Source organism: Chiloscyllium plagiosum, unplaced genomic scaffold (genome assembly GCF_037043375.1).
Source record: "Chiloscyllium plagiosum isolate Xiang-an unplaced genomic scaffold, Cpla_swu_hap1 HiC_scaffold_4, whole genome shotgun sequence".
NCBI lineage: Eukaryota > Metazoa > Chordata > Chondrichthyes > Orectolobiformes > Hemiscylliidae > Chiloscyllium > Chiloscyllium plagiosum.
This window is the reverse complement of record NW_028270142.1, coordinates 3,122,567-3,139,897: the sequence shown is the minus strand read 5'-3', so window position 1 is coordinate 3,139,897 and position 17,331 is coordinate 3,122,567. Positions and strand designations below refer to the sequence as shown.

At 40.4% G+C, this 17,331-nt stretch overlaps 1 protein-coding gene across 1 annotated transcript in view; it reads right to left on the bottom strand.

The window, feature by feature from the left end:
* The window catches only part of chd7 (chromodomain helicase DNA binding protein 7), a 352,687-nt gene that overhangs the window by 125,816 nt on the left and 209,540 nt on the right, over positions 1-17,331 (bottom strand). The window contains exons 7-9 of the mRNA XM_043689312.2: positions 17,124-17,179; positions 11,871-11,988; positions 3,844-3,930 (exon numbers count right to left, since the gene is read on the bottom strand). Of these exons, the coding sequence (XP_043545247.2) occupies positions 3,844-3,930; positions 11,871-11,988; positions 17,124-17,179 (261 nt within the window). The remainder of the gene's footprint in view (positions 1-3,843; positions 3,931-11,870; positions 11,989-17,123; positions 17,180-17,331) is intronic.

Genomic DNA, 17,331 nt, shown 5'->3' with positions numbered 1-17,331 from the left:
AATGTGCTTGGTGTCACTCTGCATTGCAAATCAGCTGTCCAGCCAAGTGAGCAAAATGCTCACCATTTTGAGGGGCCCAACACTGGGAAATTGTTCCACAGAATTAGGAAATAAAGAAGGGGTGTAGATTACTGGATTGACACTACGGAAACAGAGCGGAGGTTGTAAGAATTTCTTTCCCAACACAAGTTATTAGAATATGGAACACTTTTTTGCCACAGTAGCTATTAAGGTAGAATTAGATCAATTAAAATACAACTGGTATTTTTATGGATTCATACACAGGCTGTGGCAAATACAAAGAAGCAGAATTGGAGAAGATAACCCCAGTTTAATTGCTTTTTTTTGACAAAGTGCAAGGTGCATTTCAATGAAGATGAATAATGATATTTTTCTTCTTTCAGAAAGCCAGGACTACACTTGCTGGAGAAATCTTAGCATGATCTGTAGTTTGATATTCAGTCAAAATCAATTGTACTGATTATACCCATGCCTCTTTGGGTTTCAAAATACTGAAACAAGCCTTCCCTCACCATTGCTTCGTCTTATCTCTTCTTAGATTTTTAGTGGGTCTCACTGTTTGGGATAATGTAAACAAAAATTGAACTAATTGCTTTTTCTTTTGTGCCTCAACTCTTACTACCTACGTGTGTAGTTTGTGGAGTTGGACAAAAGAAAAAGCAGTTAGTTCACAATCATTCATTCCAGAACCTTTGCTATCATCATTTTATACGCCTTATTGTCAAGGCAGCTTTCAATCTAATTTTATCATCAAATTCTTTTTAAAACTGACTGGACCCACTTTCAGGAGCTTATGCTTTCAAAACTGTTTCGATACGACAGCTTAGTCATTTGCACACAAGAACTGAAGTAATGAATGAATGAGCAAACTCAGAGTTTCAAGATTGATTTCATAGTTCTGATATGAGTTTTTGTTTGAAGTGAGTTTGTCAAACCAGATTTCTCAGCAGAGGTTCCTTTTTCAGGTGTGGTGAAGAAACCACACTACAATGTAAACTTGACTTTATCATGTACATTGTTCATCTTGGTTTTCAATCTTATTTAAATTTACTTCTGCTTTAATGTTTCTGTCAAGTTTTAGTTTCATGTCATCCCAAAGAAACCACCCCCCCACCCAGCTTGTTACATTGACTTTTTTTTTTAAAAAACTGATTCCTGTTCCTGTATTTATACCCAACATCCATTTTATAAACATAATATTTTGGAATTTGTTTTTCCCACAATTTCATAAACTATTCATCGTGAAGGCAACATTTTCCAGAGAACCTTGAGCCCGTTCTTATGTTGGTCACAGATATCAAACACATGATAGCCAATCACAGATCAGCTTGATCATTATTTATTTTGGGATTTGCATATGTACACTTTCAACGAAGCCCAGTGAACACTCAAAGGTAGTAATCCTGTCTAATCTTCCCTATTCCTCAAAATGAGGACATTAAAATTAAATGCAACTAACCTCCTTTTATCCAGGTAATACCATCTAAACTGAGAAGTGATAAAATCTGACCCCTTCTTATATAAAGCTAATGTTAACTGCCCAAAGAGGGTCGGTAAAAGCAAACATTAGTTCCCCAATTGCCAAACTGACACCTTTTTTGTTGTAGTATCTCACAATCTAATGCTCCTTTAATGTAACATTTAAAAGAACAACTTCCATATATATATTAAGTAATGCTTATTTTGAACACATCTCTTGGCATCCAACTTCCTTAATTTAAACACTGTAGTGCAGCATAATGATTTCAAAAGAGGTTTTCATTTGCACAACTTAAGAAGTAAACACAGACTAAGTTGATGACTGCCAACGAGTGTTGTTGAATAACACTTAAATCTGCCTTTCCAACCATCAGCAGAATCTGAAGTAAAGTGCAAGACTAACGTTGAAGAAGAAAGAACAAATGTATAAATGCCAAAGTATGTATTTATGTTGTGTTTTTAAATTGAATGGGAAGTATTTAAGAATTTTTAAAATGCTCAGGTGGGAACTACATAATGAACAGAAAAAAAATTTCAACACAGTTATAAAGTTTGGGGTGGTTGGCAGGATAAGCATTTTAAAAATAAATATGGCTCAATTACATTATTTAGAAATTTCAGTCAAATGCCATTGTAATTTAGTATATCTTTATTCATGCAGAATTTGGTTAGCTGCTCTTATATGCCTGACTGAACTGGTCCTCACCATCAACAACTTCTCCATTCGATCCTTCCACTTCCTCCAAACCAAAGGGGTAGCCATGGGCACCCGCATGGGACCCAGCTACACCTGCCTGTTTGTCGGATACATGGAACAGTCCATCTTCCGCAGTTACACCGGCACCACCCCCCACCTGTTCCTCTTCTACATTGATGACTGTATCAGTGCTGCTGGAGGTTGAACAGTTCATCAACTTTACCAACACCTTCCACCCTGACCTCAAATTCACCTGGACCATCTCAGACACCTCTCTCCCCTTCCTGGGCCTCTCCATTACCATCTCTGGCGACCAACTAACCATGGACATCTACTACAAGCCCACAGATTCCCACAGCTACCGAGACTACACCTCCTCCCACCCTACCTCCTGTATAAATGCCATCTGTTACTCCCAAGTCCCCTGCCTCCACCCCATTTGTTCCCAGGATTACCAATTCCGCCTCAACGTCCGAGATGGCCTCCTTCCATGATCACAACTTCCCTTCCCACGTGGTTGACAATGCCCTCCTCCACTTCCCGCACCACCGCCATTGAACCCCCCCACCCCCCAGTCCTCACCTTCCAACCCACCAACGTCCGCATACATCGCATCATCCTCCGCCACCTCCAAATAGACCCCAATAAAGATATATTTCCCTCCCTACCCCTATCAACGTTTTGGAGAGACCATTCCATCAGTGACTCCCTTGTCAGGTCCATGCTCCCCCACCAGCCCACATCCTACTCTTGGCACCTTTCCCTGCCACCGCAGGAATTGCAAAACTTCCGCCCACACCCTCCCCTCACCTCCATCCAAGACCCCAAGGGGATCCTTCCACAGCCATCAGAAATTTATCTATACCTCTCCCAATGCCATCCACTGCATCCATTGCATTCGGTGTGGTCTTCTCTACATCGGGGAGATAGGACGCTTTCTTGCGGATCGTTTCAGAGAACATCTCTGGGACACCCGCACCCACCAACCCCACCGCCCCGTGGCTGAACACATCAACTCCCCCTCCCACTCAGTCAAGGGCATACAGGTCCTGGGCTCCTCCACCGCCAAACTGTTACCACCCGACGCGTGGAGGAGGAACACCTCATATTCCGCCTTGGGACCCTGCAACCACACGGGGTAAATGTGGATTTCAACAGCTGCTTCTTTTTCCCTCCCTCCCCCCACATTATCAGCAGCATCCTCCAGACCTGTCCATTACCACCCCCCCGCCGCACTCTTTCCTCACCCCCCTCCCCAACCGACACATCACCTTCTCCCTCACCTTCATCCACCTTTCTCTTTTTCAGCTACCTTCCCCCCTCCCCAACTCCACCCCATTCCCATTTATCTCTCAGCCCTGGCCCACAAGCCTCATTCCCAATGAAGGGCTCTGACCCGAAACATCGATTCTCCTGTTCTTCGGATGCTACCTGACCTGCTGTACTTTTCCAGCAACACACTCTTGGCCCTGCTCTTATTTGATAAACTGTTTTACAGCCCAGATTTCAACAAAAATCATTAAACTGCACACAGAAATCACTAAACTACTGATGGGCAACAAACCTGTACATTGTAATACCCCATACAATGTCTTGAAGCAACTAATAAGCAGTTCACAAGGCATGTGTAAAACATTATTTCTTACCTCTCCACTATCTTTATCAGTGCTATGTGAAACATCAAGTATCCGATCTACTTCTACATAATCTGGATTAAAAGGCTCATCTTCAACCTGCAAAAAAAGTCAAGAAACAGTTGACCTCTTGGTTTTCATTTAATACATATTAGCCTTCAACAGTTTGGCGAAGCTAAACGTGTTAATTAAGCAGCTACAATTGAGCAGGACTACTTCCCACGAGAAATTAAATTCCTCAGGCTTTATTAACTAGCCTATTAATTACTGTGGAATTGTCTACAAATACAGCATTTTACAAATATTCTATATGGCGAGAAACCACATCAGACTTAAGACGAACATTTGAGTAGTTATGTATTTAATTATTAAGCATCCCTTAAGGTGGCAAAGTTTACAGAAACTAGTATCACTACCGCAAATCTGAAAAACTGGTGATTGACTATATGATTAGAACACAACTAAAGAGCAAATAGTTTAAACGTCACTGCACAGAAAGAATTTTCACATACAATGCCTTTCCATTAAATTAGATAATGAAGCTCACAGAATTTACATTCACAAGATAGCGGGTAGGAGAAAGATGATTGAAAAATGTAATCAATGAATGGCAGAGATGGTAACTATGCCAGGACTAACTATAAACATGAAATATAACAGGTATTTCATGCGTAGGCTTTTTGAAAGAGTACACCAACATTGCATCAGAAACTGAAAGTAAATTATAAATTCTGCAAACATGATATACTTGATTTATTGCACATCAGGTAAATAAAATCTTAAAATCTGATTTATGTGAACTGATAACGTGCGGTTTGATTAGTCACTGGGACAAGTTCTAACTTGCCTCCCTTTCCCCTCAACATCATTGATTTTCAACTGAAATAACAGCTGTTAATGCAACATGGCCCTTCTTTCAAAGTGGCTGGAGTATAAGAGCAGGGAAGTCTCATCGTAACTGTACAAGGTGCTGCTGAGACCATACCTGGAGTACTGGGAGTAGCTTTGGTCCCTTACTTAAGGGAAGATATTATTTCATTGGAGACAGTTCAGAGAAGTTTCACTAAGATGTTCCTGTGAGGGAGAAGGAGTAGGGATCCCTGGATGCTCAGAGATATTGAGGAATTGACCAGAAATTTTAAAAAAAGGCATGGCTAAGGTACGAGGATCAAGGACATCCCTGGTGGTATATAAGAGCTACAGAAATTTACTGAAGGAGGAAACCAAGTGGGCTTAATGAGGGCATGAGACTGCTTTGGCTGAGAAGATAAGGGTGAATCCAAAGAGAATCTTCAAATCCATTAACAGAAAAAGAACGAGAGCGAGAGAGCATAGAATCCCTCAAGGATCTAAGTGGATATGTATGTGTGGAACCATAGGAGTTGGGCAAGGTCCACAATGAATATTTCTCCTGTGTTTACCATGGAGAAGGATGAGATGACTTGGGAATTTGGGGAAGTTAGTGATGATATCACAGTAGAGGAGATGTAGGACGTATTAGAATGTACAAAGGTGGATAAATCTCCTGATCCTGACGAGATATATCCAAGAACTCTGCAAGAGGCTGCAATATTTGCATCATCGCTAGCCACAGGCAAGGTCCTGGAAGACAGGAGGATAGTCAATGTTGTGCCCTTCAAGAAGGGCTGTAAGAAAACCAGTAAACCTAACATCTGTGGTTGGTAAGTTACTTGAGAAGACTTAGTGGGATAAGATAATACATGCACTTGGAAAGACAGGGTTAAATTAGGAGTAGTCAGTATGGCTTTGTTTGTGGAAGATCATGCCTCACAAATTTGTTAGAGTTCTTTGATGAAGTGACCAGGAAGGTTGACAGGGCTGCAGACGTAGTCTATATGGATTTCAATAAGGCCTTTGATAAGGTTCCACATAGGAAACTGCTCTAGAAGGTTAGATTACTATGGAATCCAGGGGGAGCTGGCAAATTGGACACAAAATTGGCTGGATGATAGGAAGCAGAGGGCAATAATAGGAGGATGCTTGTCGGACGGGAGGCCTGTGACTGGTGGTGTGCCTCAGGGGTCAGTGCTGGGCCCACTGCTGTTTATTAGGAGAAAGTGAGGACTGCAGATGCTGGAGGCCAGAGTTGAAAAATGTGGTGCTGGAAAAACACAGCAGGCTAGGAAATGGGGTTAGTGTGGATGGACATTTTGGTTGCCATGGACCAGTTTGGGCCGAAGGATCTGTCTCCATGCTTTAGGACTCTGCCTCCATGAGAATGATCCCTGCGATGGAGGAATTGTCTTATGAGCAAAAGCTAAACAGGATGTGACTCTGCTCACTAAAATTAAGAAGAATGGGAGGTGACCTTATTGAAACACATAGGATTAAGTAGCTTGCCATGGTAAATGCTGAGAGGATGTTTCCCCTCATGGGAGAGTCTAGGACTAGAGGGCATCATCCCAGAATAAAAGGGTGATAATTTAAGATAGAGTTGAGGATGAATTTCCTCTCTCAGAGGGTTGAGAGTCTTTCAAACTCTTTGCCACAGAGAGCGATATTGGCAGGGTCTTTGTGTATAAGATCTATTTTAGAAAAGATAGATCTTGATCAGTCAGGGAATCAAGGGCTACAGGGAAAAGTGGACATAAGGAATGTCAGATCAGCCAAGGTCCCATCAAATGGCAGAGTAGGCTTGTGGGGCTGAATGGCTTGCTGCTGTTGCTATTTCTTATGGTCATATCAAGGAACAAAGGTCTTATGTATTTTTCTCAATTCCTCAAATAATACTGTGGAGATTTATCGTTGCACCCAAATTGCTACCCTAGCTAAACAGAATTATCCAAGAATAGAGATTAAATTGGAACTTCATTATTACTAAAATTTTCCAGGAAATCTGTTTTGATTTTAATCGTAAAAGCCTTTTAATGGCTTTATTTACTATGGAAGTTGCTTCAGCATTTCATTTATTAAATTTAACTGTATAAAATGGACAGTGAAATGATGGCACAGTTGTCTTTACCCAGGATGATGCAACATAAATAAACCACATAAAAGGTGGTAGAACTAATTTTTTGAGAGAGACAAAAAATAAAAACATTGTGCCTTTTCAAAATATTAGCAACCAGGGGTATACTTAGAAACTTCCCAAGCATCTGCTCAGACGGCAAATAAGTCACTCTTGACTAATAAAGCACAATGATACAGCTTTTCATATCGTTTCTTCAAAAGAGTATTTGCTACAAGCCAAAGGAAGAAAGTGAATAATGAGGACTCAGTTAGAACCCACGCAAGCTCATTGTGATCTATTCATTCACAAAATAAAATGATTTCAGAATGTACAGGATCCTTATATCTAGACCTTATTTTTTGTTACAACTTTGTATAGGTTCTGGCCTTTAACAGAACACAATGGCCAAGTAACTCTTGCATGAGTAGAGTGGAACCATAACACAGGTATAACTACAAAATATCTGTGATCAAAATGATCAAAAAATATTTAATATGTACAGCACCTACAGACAGTATGGATAAGCAAACATATTACTGCCACAACATTTAAAATGTGACTTTTATTTCTATTACATCTTTAAAATCGAAAAAAATTCCAAGGTGCTTTTCTTATTTTATCTATTTTTCTAATCAATCTGTTCAGACATGTTATTACACACCTCTGGAGTAGGTACAAGGACAAGAATAGGCCTGAAATCAAAGTTCGAAGGGTGACTTTAACAAGATCAGATATGATTTGGCCAAAGTGCACAGAAGTGGAGGTACATCCAAGGACAGGGCCACCATGCTCCGCCAAAGAAAATGGTGGGGCCAACAAATTTAGTGAACACTGGATATTAAGGGATGTATAGCACTGGATTAAGAGAAAAAGGCAGATACCAAAGATTCAAAATAGTAGAAACCCGACAGGAGTATAGAATATGTAGGAGGGAACTTAAAACAGAGATAAGGAGAGCAAAAAGGGGATTATGAAAGGAAACTAGCAGGTAAAATAAAGGAAAATCCTCAGCTGTTTTACATGTAAGAAGATAGTGAAGAAAAGAGTGGGGCCCTTGAAGGACCACAGTGGTAATTTATGCATGGATGTAGGTAGGATTCTACATGAATACTCTGGATTGGTGTCCATTAGTGAGGCAGAAGGACTGTTATTATTAAGGAAAGCATAGACAAAGGGGTCTGGCAGTCTTAAAGGTAGATCAATCTCAAGAGCTGGATAAAATGTATCCCAGATTGTTGAGCGAATCAAGGGAAGAAACAGTGTTTTTGGGATCCTTAAGGGGGAGGGGGAGCAGCCCCAAGTCGTGGCGCACTTAGGCACCAACGACATAGGTAGGAAGACAGATGGGGATTTAAGGCAGAAATTCAGGAGCGAGGACGGAAGCTTAGAGCTAGGACAAACAGTGTTCTTGTCTCTGGTTTGTTGCCCGTGCCACGTACTAGTGAGGCAGGGAATAGAGAGAGGAGTTGAACACGCGGCTACTGGGATGGTGCAGGAGGGAGGGTTTTGGATTCTTGGATAATTGGGTCTATTTCTGGGGTAGGTGGGACCTCTACAAGCAGGATGGTCTTCATCTGAACTAGAGGGGTACCAATATCCTGGGGGGGGGGGGGGAAGAATTCGCTTAGGCTATTGGGGTGGGTCTAAACTAAAGCTTTGAAAAGGGTGCAGAGGAGATTTACTAGGATGTTGCCTGGTATGGAGGGAAGGTCTTATGAGGAAAGGCTGAGGGACTTGAGGATGTTTTTGCTAGAGAGAAGGTTGAGAGGTGACTTAATAGAGACATAAGATAATCAGAGGGTTAGATAGGGTGGACAGGGAGAGTCTTTCTCCAAGAATGGTGATGGCAAGCACGAGGGGGCATAGCTTTAAATTGAGGGGTGATAGATTATAGGACAGATGTCAGAGGTAGTTTCTTTACTCAGTAAGGGTAAGGGTATGAAATGCTCTGCCTGCAACGGGAGTAGATTCGCCAACTTTAAGTGCATTTAAGTCGTCATTGGACGAGCATATGGACGTACATGGAATAGTGTAGATTAGATGGGCTTCAGATTGGTATGACAGGTCGGCGCAACATCGCGGGCCAAAGGGCCTGTACTGCGCTGTAATATTCTATGTTCTATGAGTACACGCAAACATTTTCAATTCCAGTCTGGCTGCAGAAGAGGTGCCAAAGGACTGCAGGACAGTGAAAGTGGTAGCACTATTCAAGAATTGAACAAAGGATAAACCAGGAAACTATAGGCCAGTCTAACCTTGATAGTGGGGAAACTATTGGAAGCAATTCCGTGGGCCAGAATTCACCTGCATTTGTAGAGGTAGGGGTTACTCAAAATCAGCATGAATTTGTTATCTGGAGGTCTAATCTGACCGAATTAATCAAATTTTTCAAAGAGGTAACCAGGTGCAGATAATGGCAAAGCTTTTGATGTATTTTATTTGGATTTCAGTCAAGTTTTTATATGGGAGACTGGTAAGAGCCCATAGCATCCGAAAATCTTAACTAACTGGATCCATAATTGGCTGCGCAATTGTGTATTAGAGGGTAATATTTCAGGAGTATTTATCTGACTTTAAGTCCAAGCGCAAGGGAATAGGTGATGAATAGTAGGATCCTGGGAAGCACCAAGGATCAGAAAGATCTATGGGATACTTAAACTCTATGTCTCAGCTAATAAGGATAAGAGCTGGAGGTGATGCTGACATACAAGACATTGATCTGGCCACAGCTAGAATATGGTGTGCAGTTCTGGAATCCATATTTTGGAGGGATGTGATTGTACTGGAAAGGGTGAAAAGAAGATTTACCAGAATGTTGCCTGGGCTGGAGAGTTATGAAATTATAAAGAGTTTGGACAGACTGGAGTTATTTTCCACATAGCAGAGGAGATTGAGGCGGGACACAATTGGGATGTATAAAATTAGAGGGGCATAGAAAGGGTACATCGAAGAAACTTCCCCCTTGATGGAGGGATTTATGATCAGATTTAAGGTACAAAACAGAACAGAGTGTTTAGAGGAGATATGAGGAAGTCTTTTTCCCCAGACGCTGCTGGGAATCTGGAACACTCTGTCTGTAAGAGTGGTAGAGGCAGAAACCCTCATCACATTTAAGTAGCATTTAAAATGTGCAGTTAGGATGCCAAGACAGACAAAGCTCTGGGTCAAATGCAGGAAAATGGAATTAGAATTGTTAGGTAGTTGTTTATAGCCATTGCAGGGCAATGAACTGATGGGCTAAATGGCTTTCTTGTGCTTTAGATCTCTATAACTCAAGACAAAATTCAAAACTGTGTTGAAGCAGATATAAAAAGTTTAAATAACGGATTGATTTTTAAGTAGGATTGTGAAGGAAAAGAGGTTAAGCTGTCCAGAGATGTTAGGAGGTAATTTTGGCTCAAAGCACCAAGCAGTTGAAAGGGCGAGAGAAGAACAAAAGCAGAGTTCTGGCAGTTTGGTCGGCAAAAAGGTTGGAAGACAGAGCTGGTTACAGAGAAGAGGGAAGTGAGAGCCTAGCAATAAACAGCAAACTGAATATTTTAAATTACAGGGATTGGTAAATTTGGAGGAAAAACAACAGGAAGGGCAAGACTTACTAATGGGATTAGTTTCGGATGAGCAGAGTTTGATGCAAGATAGAACGATGTACGCGAATGAACAAAACTGAAATTTACAGAAAGAGCCAAGAGAGATAAAAAGAAAATTAGGAATAAAAAAACTACCAGATAGCACCACCTCCATCAGCAAGGACAACATCCTCAAGCTAGTAGACCTGTGCCTTACTACCCAACTCACCTTCAATGACAAGACCTATGAATAAAACAACAGAACACCCATCGGATCACCAATATCAGGGTTCTTAGCAGAAGTGCTAATGCAGAGACTCAAACTAACAGCCTTCCCCACGATCCAAACTTTGGGTCCATTACCTTTGTCATCACAAACAGAACAAATTAGAGGAAATCGACATCATCATCATCAATAATATCCTTACTGGTATAAACTTCATAAAAGAAGAGAACAACAGACCCCCCTTCCTAGGTGTCACAGTGGAACAAAACAGTTAATGGATAACTGCAGACTAGTGTCTAAGGAAAGCAACTCACACAGACCAGATACTCAAATACAGGAGCAAACATCCCAACACCCACAAACAGAGCTGCATCAGAATATTGTTTAAATGGGCCGCAGCACACTGCGGCACCCAGAAACTATGAGCAACAGAAAAAAAAACATACAGCATATTGAAGAACAGGTACCTGATAAACAGTCTACCGATTCTTAAATAACAAACCCAAACAGGTGGACACAACATGCCCAGAAACTCTAGCCACACTGCCATATATCAAAGACATCTCAGAGATGACTAAGAAGGTACTCTGATTCCTTGGCAGTATGGTAGCCCACAAACCTACCAAAACACTGAAACAGCTACTGATGAACCGAAAGGATCCTGAACCAACAACCTGCAAAACAAACATCATTTACAAAATACCCTGCAAGGACTATAACAAACAACATCGGAGAGACAGGCAGGAAACTAGCCACCAGAATACACTAATACCAACTAGTCACCAAAAGACATGACCCACTATCACTTGTATCCTTACACATAAATGAAGGAGGACACCACTTTGACTGGGACAATACATCCATCCTGGGACAGGCTAAACAAGAAACATGCATAGGAATTCCTAGAGGCCTGGCATTCAAATCAGAACTCCATCAATAAACACATCAATTTGGACCCCATTGACCAATCTCTGAGAAAAAGAACCAGAAATGATATCACCCACCTTAACAGAGCAAGAACAAACAAAAAGTGGAACAGAACACCAGTGCTTCACCAGAGGCTCACGGATGGTTATCTAGCATGGTGCAAACATGCCTGAAAATAAACTTTTCAGATTAGTGAGCAAACTTACAACCAGAACTTTATAAAAGTGCACAGAAAATGAAGAATGCGAGAATGGAAAACAAAGTAATATTTTGAGTTACATACAATGCTTCATCTGTGCAACAGCATGATGGATCAAATAGTCCTCTTAAAAACGGAATAAATGCTGACCTCAGTAAGAAATTTATTCATTTGTGCCTGCTTTGCTTTAAAACGCTTAATCTTCTGGTGAATTCTCTTGTCCTTTGCCAGCTGCTCCACTGTGGTCCACTGACAATGAAGGTAAGAACTAAACAGAGGGAGAAACAAAATTAGTATTAAGTCTATCAGTTTCACCAAGAAAAACCATGAAATGCTCCAGTGCCACACACTGGGCATATACAGGGTTTGAAAAAAGTGGCAGTGTTATTGGACCATTATTCCACAATAATATTCCAAAATTCCCTGTATGTGGGAATGGTTCCAGTGGATTGGAAATGGCTAATATTTATTCAGAAAGGGAGGGAAGCAGAAAGCAGGAAACTAGTCAGCTTAACGTGTATCATTTGGAAATTGTTAGAATCCATTATTAACAAAGTAATAATGGTACATTTGGAAAGTCAAAACACAATGCATCAATGCACAGATGAAGCATTGTATGGTTTTATGAAGGGTTAATCATGATGGCACAGGATTCAGGAAAAGGGACTGTGAAGAACATGGGGAGGTATTGGAGGTTTTGTTAGGCTTAAAAATGGACAAATTCCCTGGCTTTGATGAACCACATCCCAGGTAACTGCAGGAGGTAAGGCGGGAAATTGCAGGGGCTCTGACACAAATTTTTAATTTCTTTCTGGCACTAGGTAAGTGCCAGAAGACTGGAGGACAGCTAATGTGGTTCCACTTTTTTAAGGAGGGTGGTAGAGATGAACCAGGAAATTACAAACCGGTGAGTCTCAGGTCAGTGGTAGGAAAACTATTGGAGACAATTCTGAAGGAGCGAATTAATAGCCACTTGGAAAAGCATGGATTAATTAGGGATAGTTTGCATGGCTTTGTCAGAGGGTAGTCATTCCTAACAAATCTGTTAAAATATTTTGAAAATGTGACCACGTGTGGATGAGGGAAGTTCAGCTGAAGTAGTTTGTATGGATTTTAGCAAAGCTTTTGACAAGGTCCCACATGGGAGACTGATTGAGAAGGTTAAAGCACATGGAGTTGAGGGAAACTTGTTGAGATGGATCAGAAGCTGGTTTAGTAATAGGACAAAGGGTAATGGTAGATTGCTGTTGGAGTGATTGGAGACTGGTGTCCAATGATGTACCATAAGGATTAGTAATGGGAACCTTATTGCTAGTTATATACAGAAATGATATAGATGAAAACGAGATGGGTACGTTAAGCAAATTTGCAGACGCCACCAAGATTAGTTGAGTGGTGAATAGTGAAGATGGTTATAGGCTACAGGAAGCTATAGATGTGCTGGTCAGATGGGCAGACCAGTGGCAGATGGCATTTAACCCCCTGATAAGTGAGAGATGAAGTGCTTTGGAAGAAGAAGCAAGATGAGGGAGTATTTAATGAATGACAGGACACTGGGGAGCTTCAAGGAACAGAGGGAGCTTGGGTAAATATTCAAAGATCCCTGAAGTTGACAGAACATGTGAGTAGGTTAATTTAGGCAGGATCTAGCTGTATTGCTGGCAATTCAAAGGAGGTTCACCAGACTAATTCCGGAGATAAGGTGTTGTTCTTGTAAAGAGAGATCGAGCAGTTTAGGCCTATAATCTCTGGAGTTAAGAAGAATGAGAGGGGATCTAATTGATGTATATAAGATATGAAAGGGAATTGACAAATTAGACATAGAAAGGATGCTGGCTGAAAATGTGTTGCTGGAAAAGCGCAGGTCAGGCAGCATCCAGGGAACAGGAGAATCGACGTTTCGGGCATAAGCCCTTCTTCCTGAAGAATGGCTTATACCCGAAATGTCGATTCTCCTGTTCCCTCGATGCTGCCTGACCTGCTGCGCTTTTCCAGCAACACATTTTCAGCTCTGATCTCCAGCATCTGCAGACCTCACTTTCTCCCCATAGAAAGGATGTTGGGTCATGTGGGGCAACCTAAAACAAGAGTTCATAGTTTTAGAATGAAGGGTAGCAGATTTCAAGCAGGAATGAGGAAGAATTACTTCTCTCAAAATGTGAATCTGTGGAATTCACTCCTCCAGAATGTGGTGGATGCTAAGACATAGAGTAAATTTGAGAAGACAGACAGATTTTTAATTAGTGATAGGTTGATGGGTCGTGGAGAGTTGGCAGGAAGTCAATTTGATGCTGAGATAGAACAGCTGCGATTGTGTTAAATGGTGGAGTAGGCTTGAGGGACTGGAAGATCTACTCCTAGTTCTGATGTTATATTCTTCTGAATTGATGGTGGAAGCAATAACATGTTACCTGCACTTTCTTGCAGAGGATGGGGCAGTGGGTTTGCAAGGGAATATTTCAGCTTCTAAACTATTTTCCAAAAATAAACATTTCCAGAAATATAAGTTCACATGAATTACATTAATACAACTGTTCAAACTCTTCAAACACAAATTATTTACTAAGAAAATAAACTCTAATATTCAGGGATTTTCAAAGGAGCAAGATAAATCAACATATCATAACCATTTGCTCAACCTTTTCTTGAAGTGCTAGCAGAATTCAGAGGAAAGGTAAAGTTTAAAAATTTGTTGCATTATTGATACATAACTTCTGAAAGTATGAAAAAAAGACCAACAATTGGTCCCCATGCCAAAAATACACCTCCGAAAAAAATGCATCAAAAAAATCTGATTTAGGTAGCCAGGTAATTCAGAAGATGGGGAGATTTTTTAGATGATACTTTCTCAAAGGCAATTATGACTGGGGAGCAAATGCTGACCTTGTCAGCAACACTCTCCCATGAAAGGATAAAAAAATCCAAATCAGAGTAATTCTATTCAAATTCAAGTCAGTCTACATATTTTGTTCTTGGTAAAATTTGGATCATTATGTTGCAATTTATTTAAAAGAGAAGTACTTGAAAGCTAAGCAACTTCCATTATAATAGCCTGAAATGAAAATGACACCATACAAATATACATTACATATACTAAGACAGAGACCAATGAAGTCCTAAGTGCAACATTAGGCAGAACTCTCCCTCAATGTTTTTTTGATAAGAAATTCTGCAGGAGAAGGAAGGTGCAGAGAAAGATGGCTGGATGGCCAGTGGTTGGCAGCACTGATACCTAACTAAGAACTGATTAATCAAGATGAACTAGCGTGAACAGAACCTAATAAGGGTATTGTAGATCACAGCAATGCCTTAAACAGGCAAAACAGTTCTAAATGCAGTATCACTACAAATCTCTGACTGATTTCCTAACCTCAATTTAGCACAGTCTCATGAAATGTTTCAGTGATAGCACAAAATTTAGAAGATTTGGGAGTATATAATAGGAGACCATTACTAAACATAACAAAATGTCATGCAAGGCAAAAACTAGCACTTAAGATCTGTTTTTAAAGTCACCCAAAGATTTTTATTCACAATCTTTGCACTTTCAAGTATTTCAAGCAATATAAACAGGTTTTATATAGATCCAAATAGTTTAGATATTTTGTTCAGAAAAACAAGAGAAAAAACATCAGTTATTCAATATAAGGTGGGAGACATCCAATTTTCTGACATACCTTCTTTATAAAGAAAGGAGTCAAAAAGGGTGCGAATGGGCTGGGCAACATATGGAACACTAGCACTTGGACCTGGGCTGGGTTCCTTAAGGTTTGTCAGCCTCACCTACCAACCCCTTAAAGTGACAAAATAAGAGTCAGCTTAACTCTATGTTTTGGGTGAGAGCGCGAGTGCCAGAGAGAGTGCGAGAGAGAGCACGAGTAAAAATGAATGAGAGAGCACATGCATGACAGAGAAAGACAGAGTATGAGGCGCAAGAGGGAATGAGATGGTGTACATGGAGGTGAGTGTCTGATATCTTTGAGGGACAAGCACATCTGCACTTAGCACACAGGTGGTGTGTACTGAGTGAGATTGTGCATTTGAGAGCTGTCTCTTAACTAAGCCTTTTTAAAGAGTAAGTGAAGAAACTCAACTTATGTAACCACCATAATTCGAAGCGTGAGAAGGCTCTGCACACATATATGCAAGTTTAAAGTGACATAATTCATTTCATTAATTTGCATAGTGCAGTCTCTAAAATTTGCCTTCCCTTCCCCTCAACCACAGTGGAGACACTTTTCAGCAATCCAGAAGCAACATCAAGTGCAGCAATTTTACATTCAAACCATGGCTTACATTATTTTGAATATTACTGATTCTGGTCATTAAATACTTCAGGAAAAAGTGAGGACTGATGAAGAGCTTATGCTCCTCAGATGCTGCCTGACCAGCTATGCTTTTCCTGCACCACAACTTTTGAATTAAATTACTTCAACCTTCCACCCTATCAAACAATTTCCCATTCTGATCTTTCTCCTCCTCCTGTGTACTTACATTGGGAACATTTATCAGTGGCTGAGGTTTACCGTCCCCTCATCCTGAAATATTGCAAATGAATCATGATTGGTAACTTTCAGACTATTTAAAAAGCTGTCTGGACAGTGGTGATGGTGGTAGGACAGGTGAGTGGGCTGAACAACCTGACAGACACAGAAGAAGCATGCAACCAAGGATGTGAAAGAAAGAGCAACATAATGAGTGACAAAAAGTGAAAGCAAAAATGAGAGTTAGAGTGCTAGTAACACGAGAGAAACAGACTAATTGAAAGTGAGAGATAGATGGAGAGAGGAAGGAGAGAAAGAAAGAGAATGAAAAGTAGAAAAAGTTTGCGATAAAAAAGTCACAGATCTGAAAAGACAAGACAGTTTCTCTTCACAGAAGCTGTATGGTGTGCTCAGTATTTCGCGTTTTTTTCTATTTTGCATAACATGTTATGTCACAAATTCATTTTAAAACTATGTAATAGCCTCCGGTTACTGAGAGTAAGCTGCAGTAGCCAGTGTTTGCTGGGTTTTTTTGAATTTCTCAAACTCTGGTGCTTTTGTTGATGGACAGATATTGTGTTTCTGCTTGCTTATTTACAGTTTTTAAAAAATGCTTAATGAATTATATTGGAGATGATTCAAAGAAATAGTAAAGTGCAAGCAATGTAGAATGTTTCTCAGTTAATATGAGGTAGCTATCAATGCTTTCAAGAGAACATTCAGCAGCATACAATCTGAGTTAGGGGATAATTAATTTTCGATTTAATAGCTTTCAAAATCATGCTCAGGGCAGGAACCCTTATGAAATTCCACAAGGACATAACTTTCATCAATCTGCTTTATGGTACAATGTCATCCATTCAGGGAAAGAATGCCTAAGCACCATTTTGGATTAAATTTTATCCATAAACATACTTACTAGTTTTTGTATTTGACAAACAATTCTTCTACTTCCACCTCTTCGCCAGACTCAGTCTGAAATCACAAGCACATTTTAGAATCTGATGTCAACACAACCATTTGTCACTGTCACTTAAATCTCCAGGCAATTCACTACAAAGTGGTTAGGGACACAGTTATAACCTGCTTAAGTAGTATTAGAACGCAAAGAACACCAAAAGTTTCCT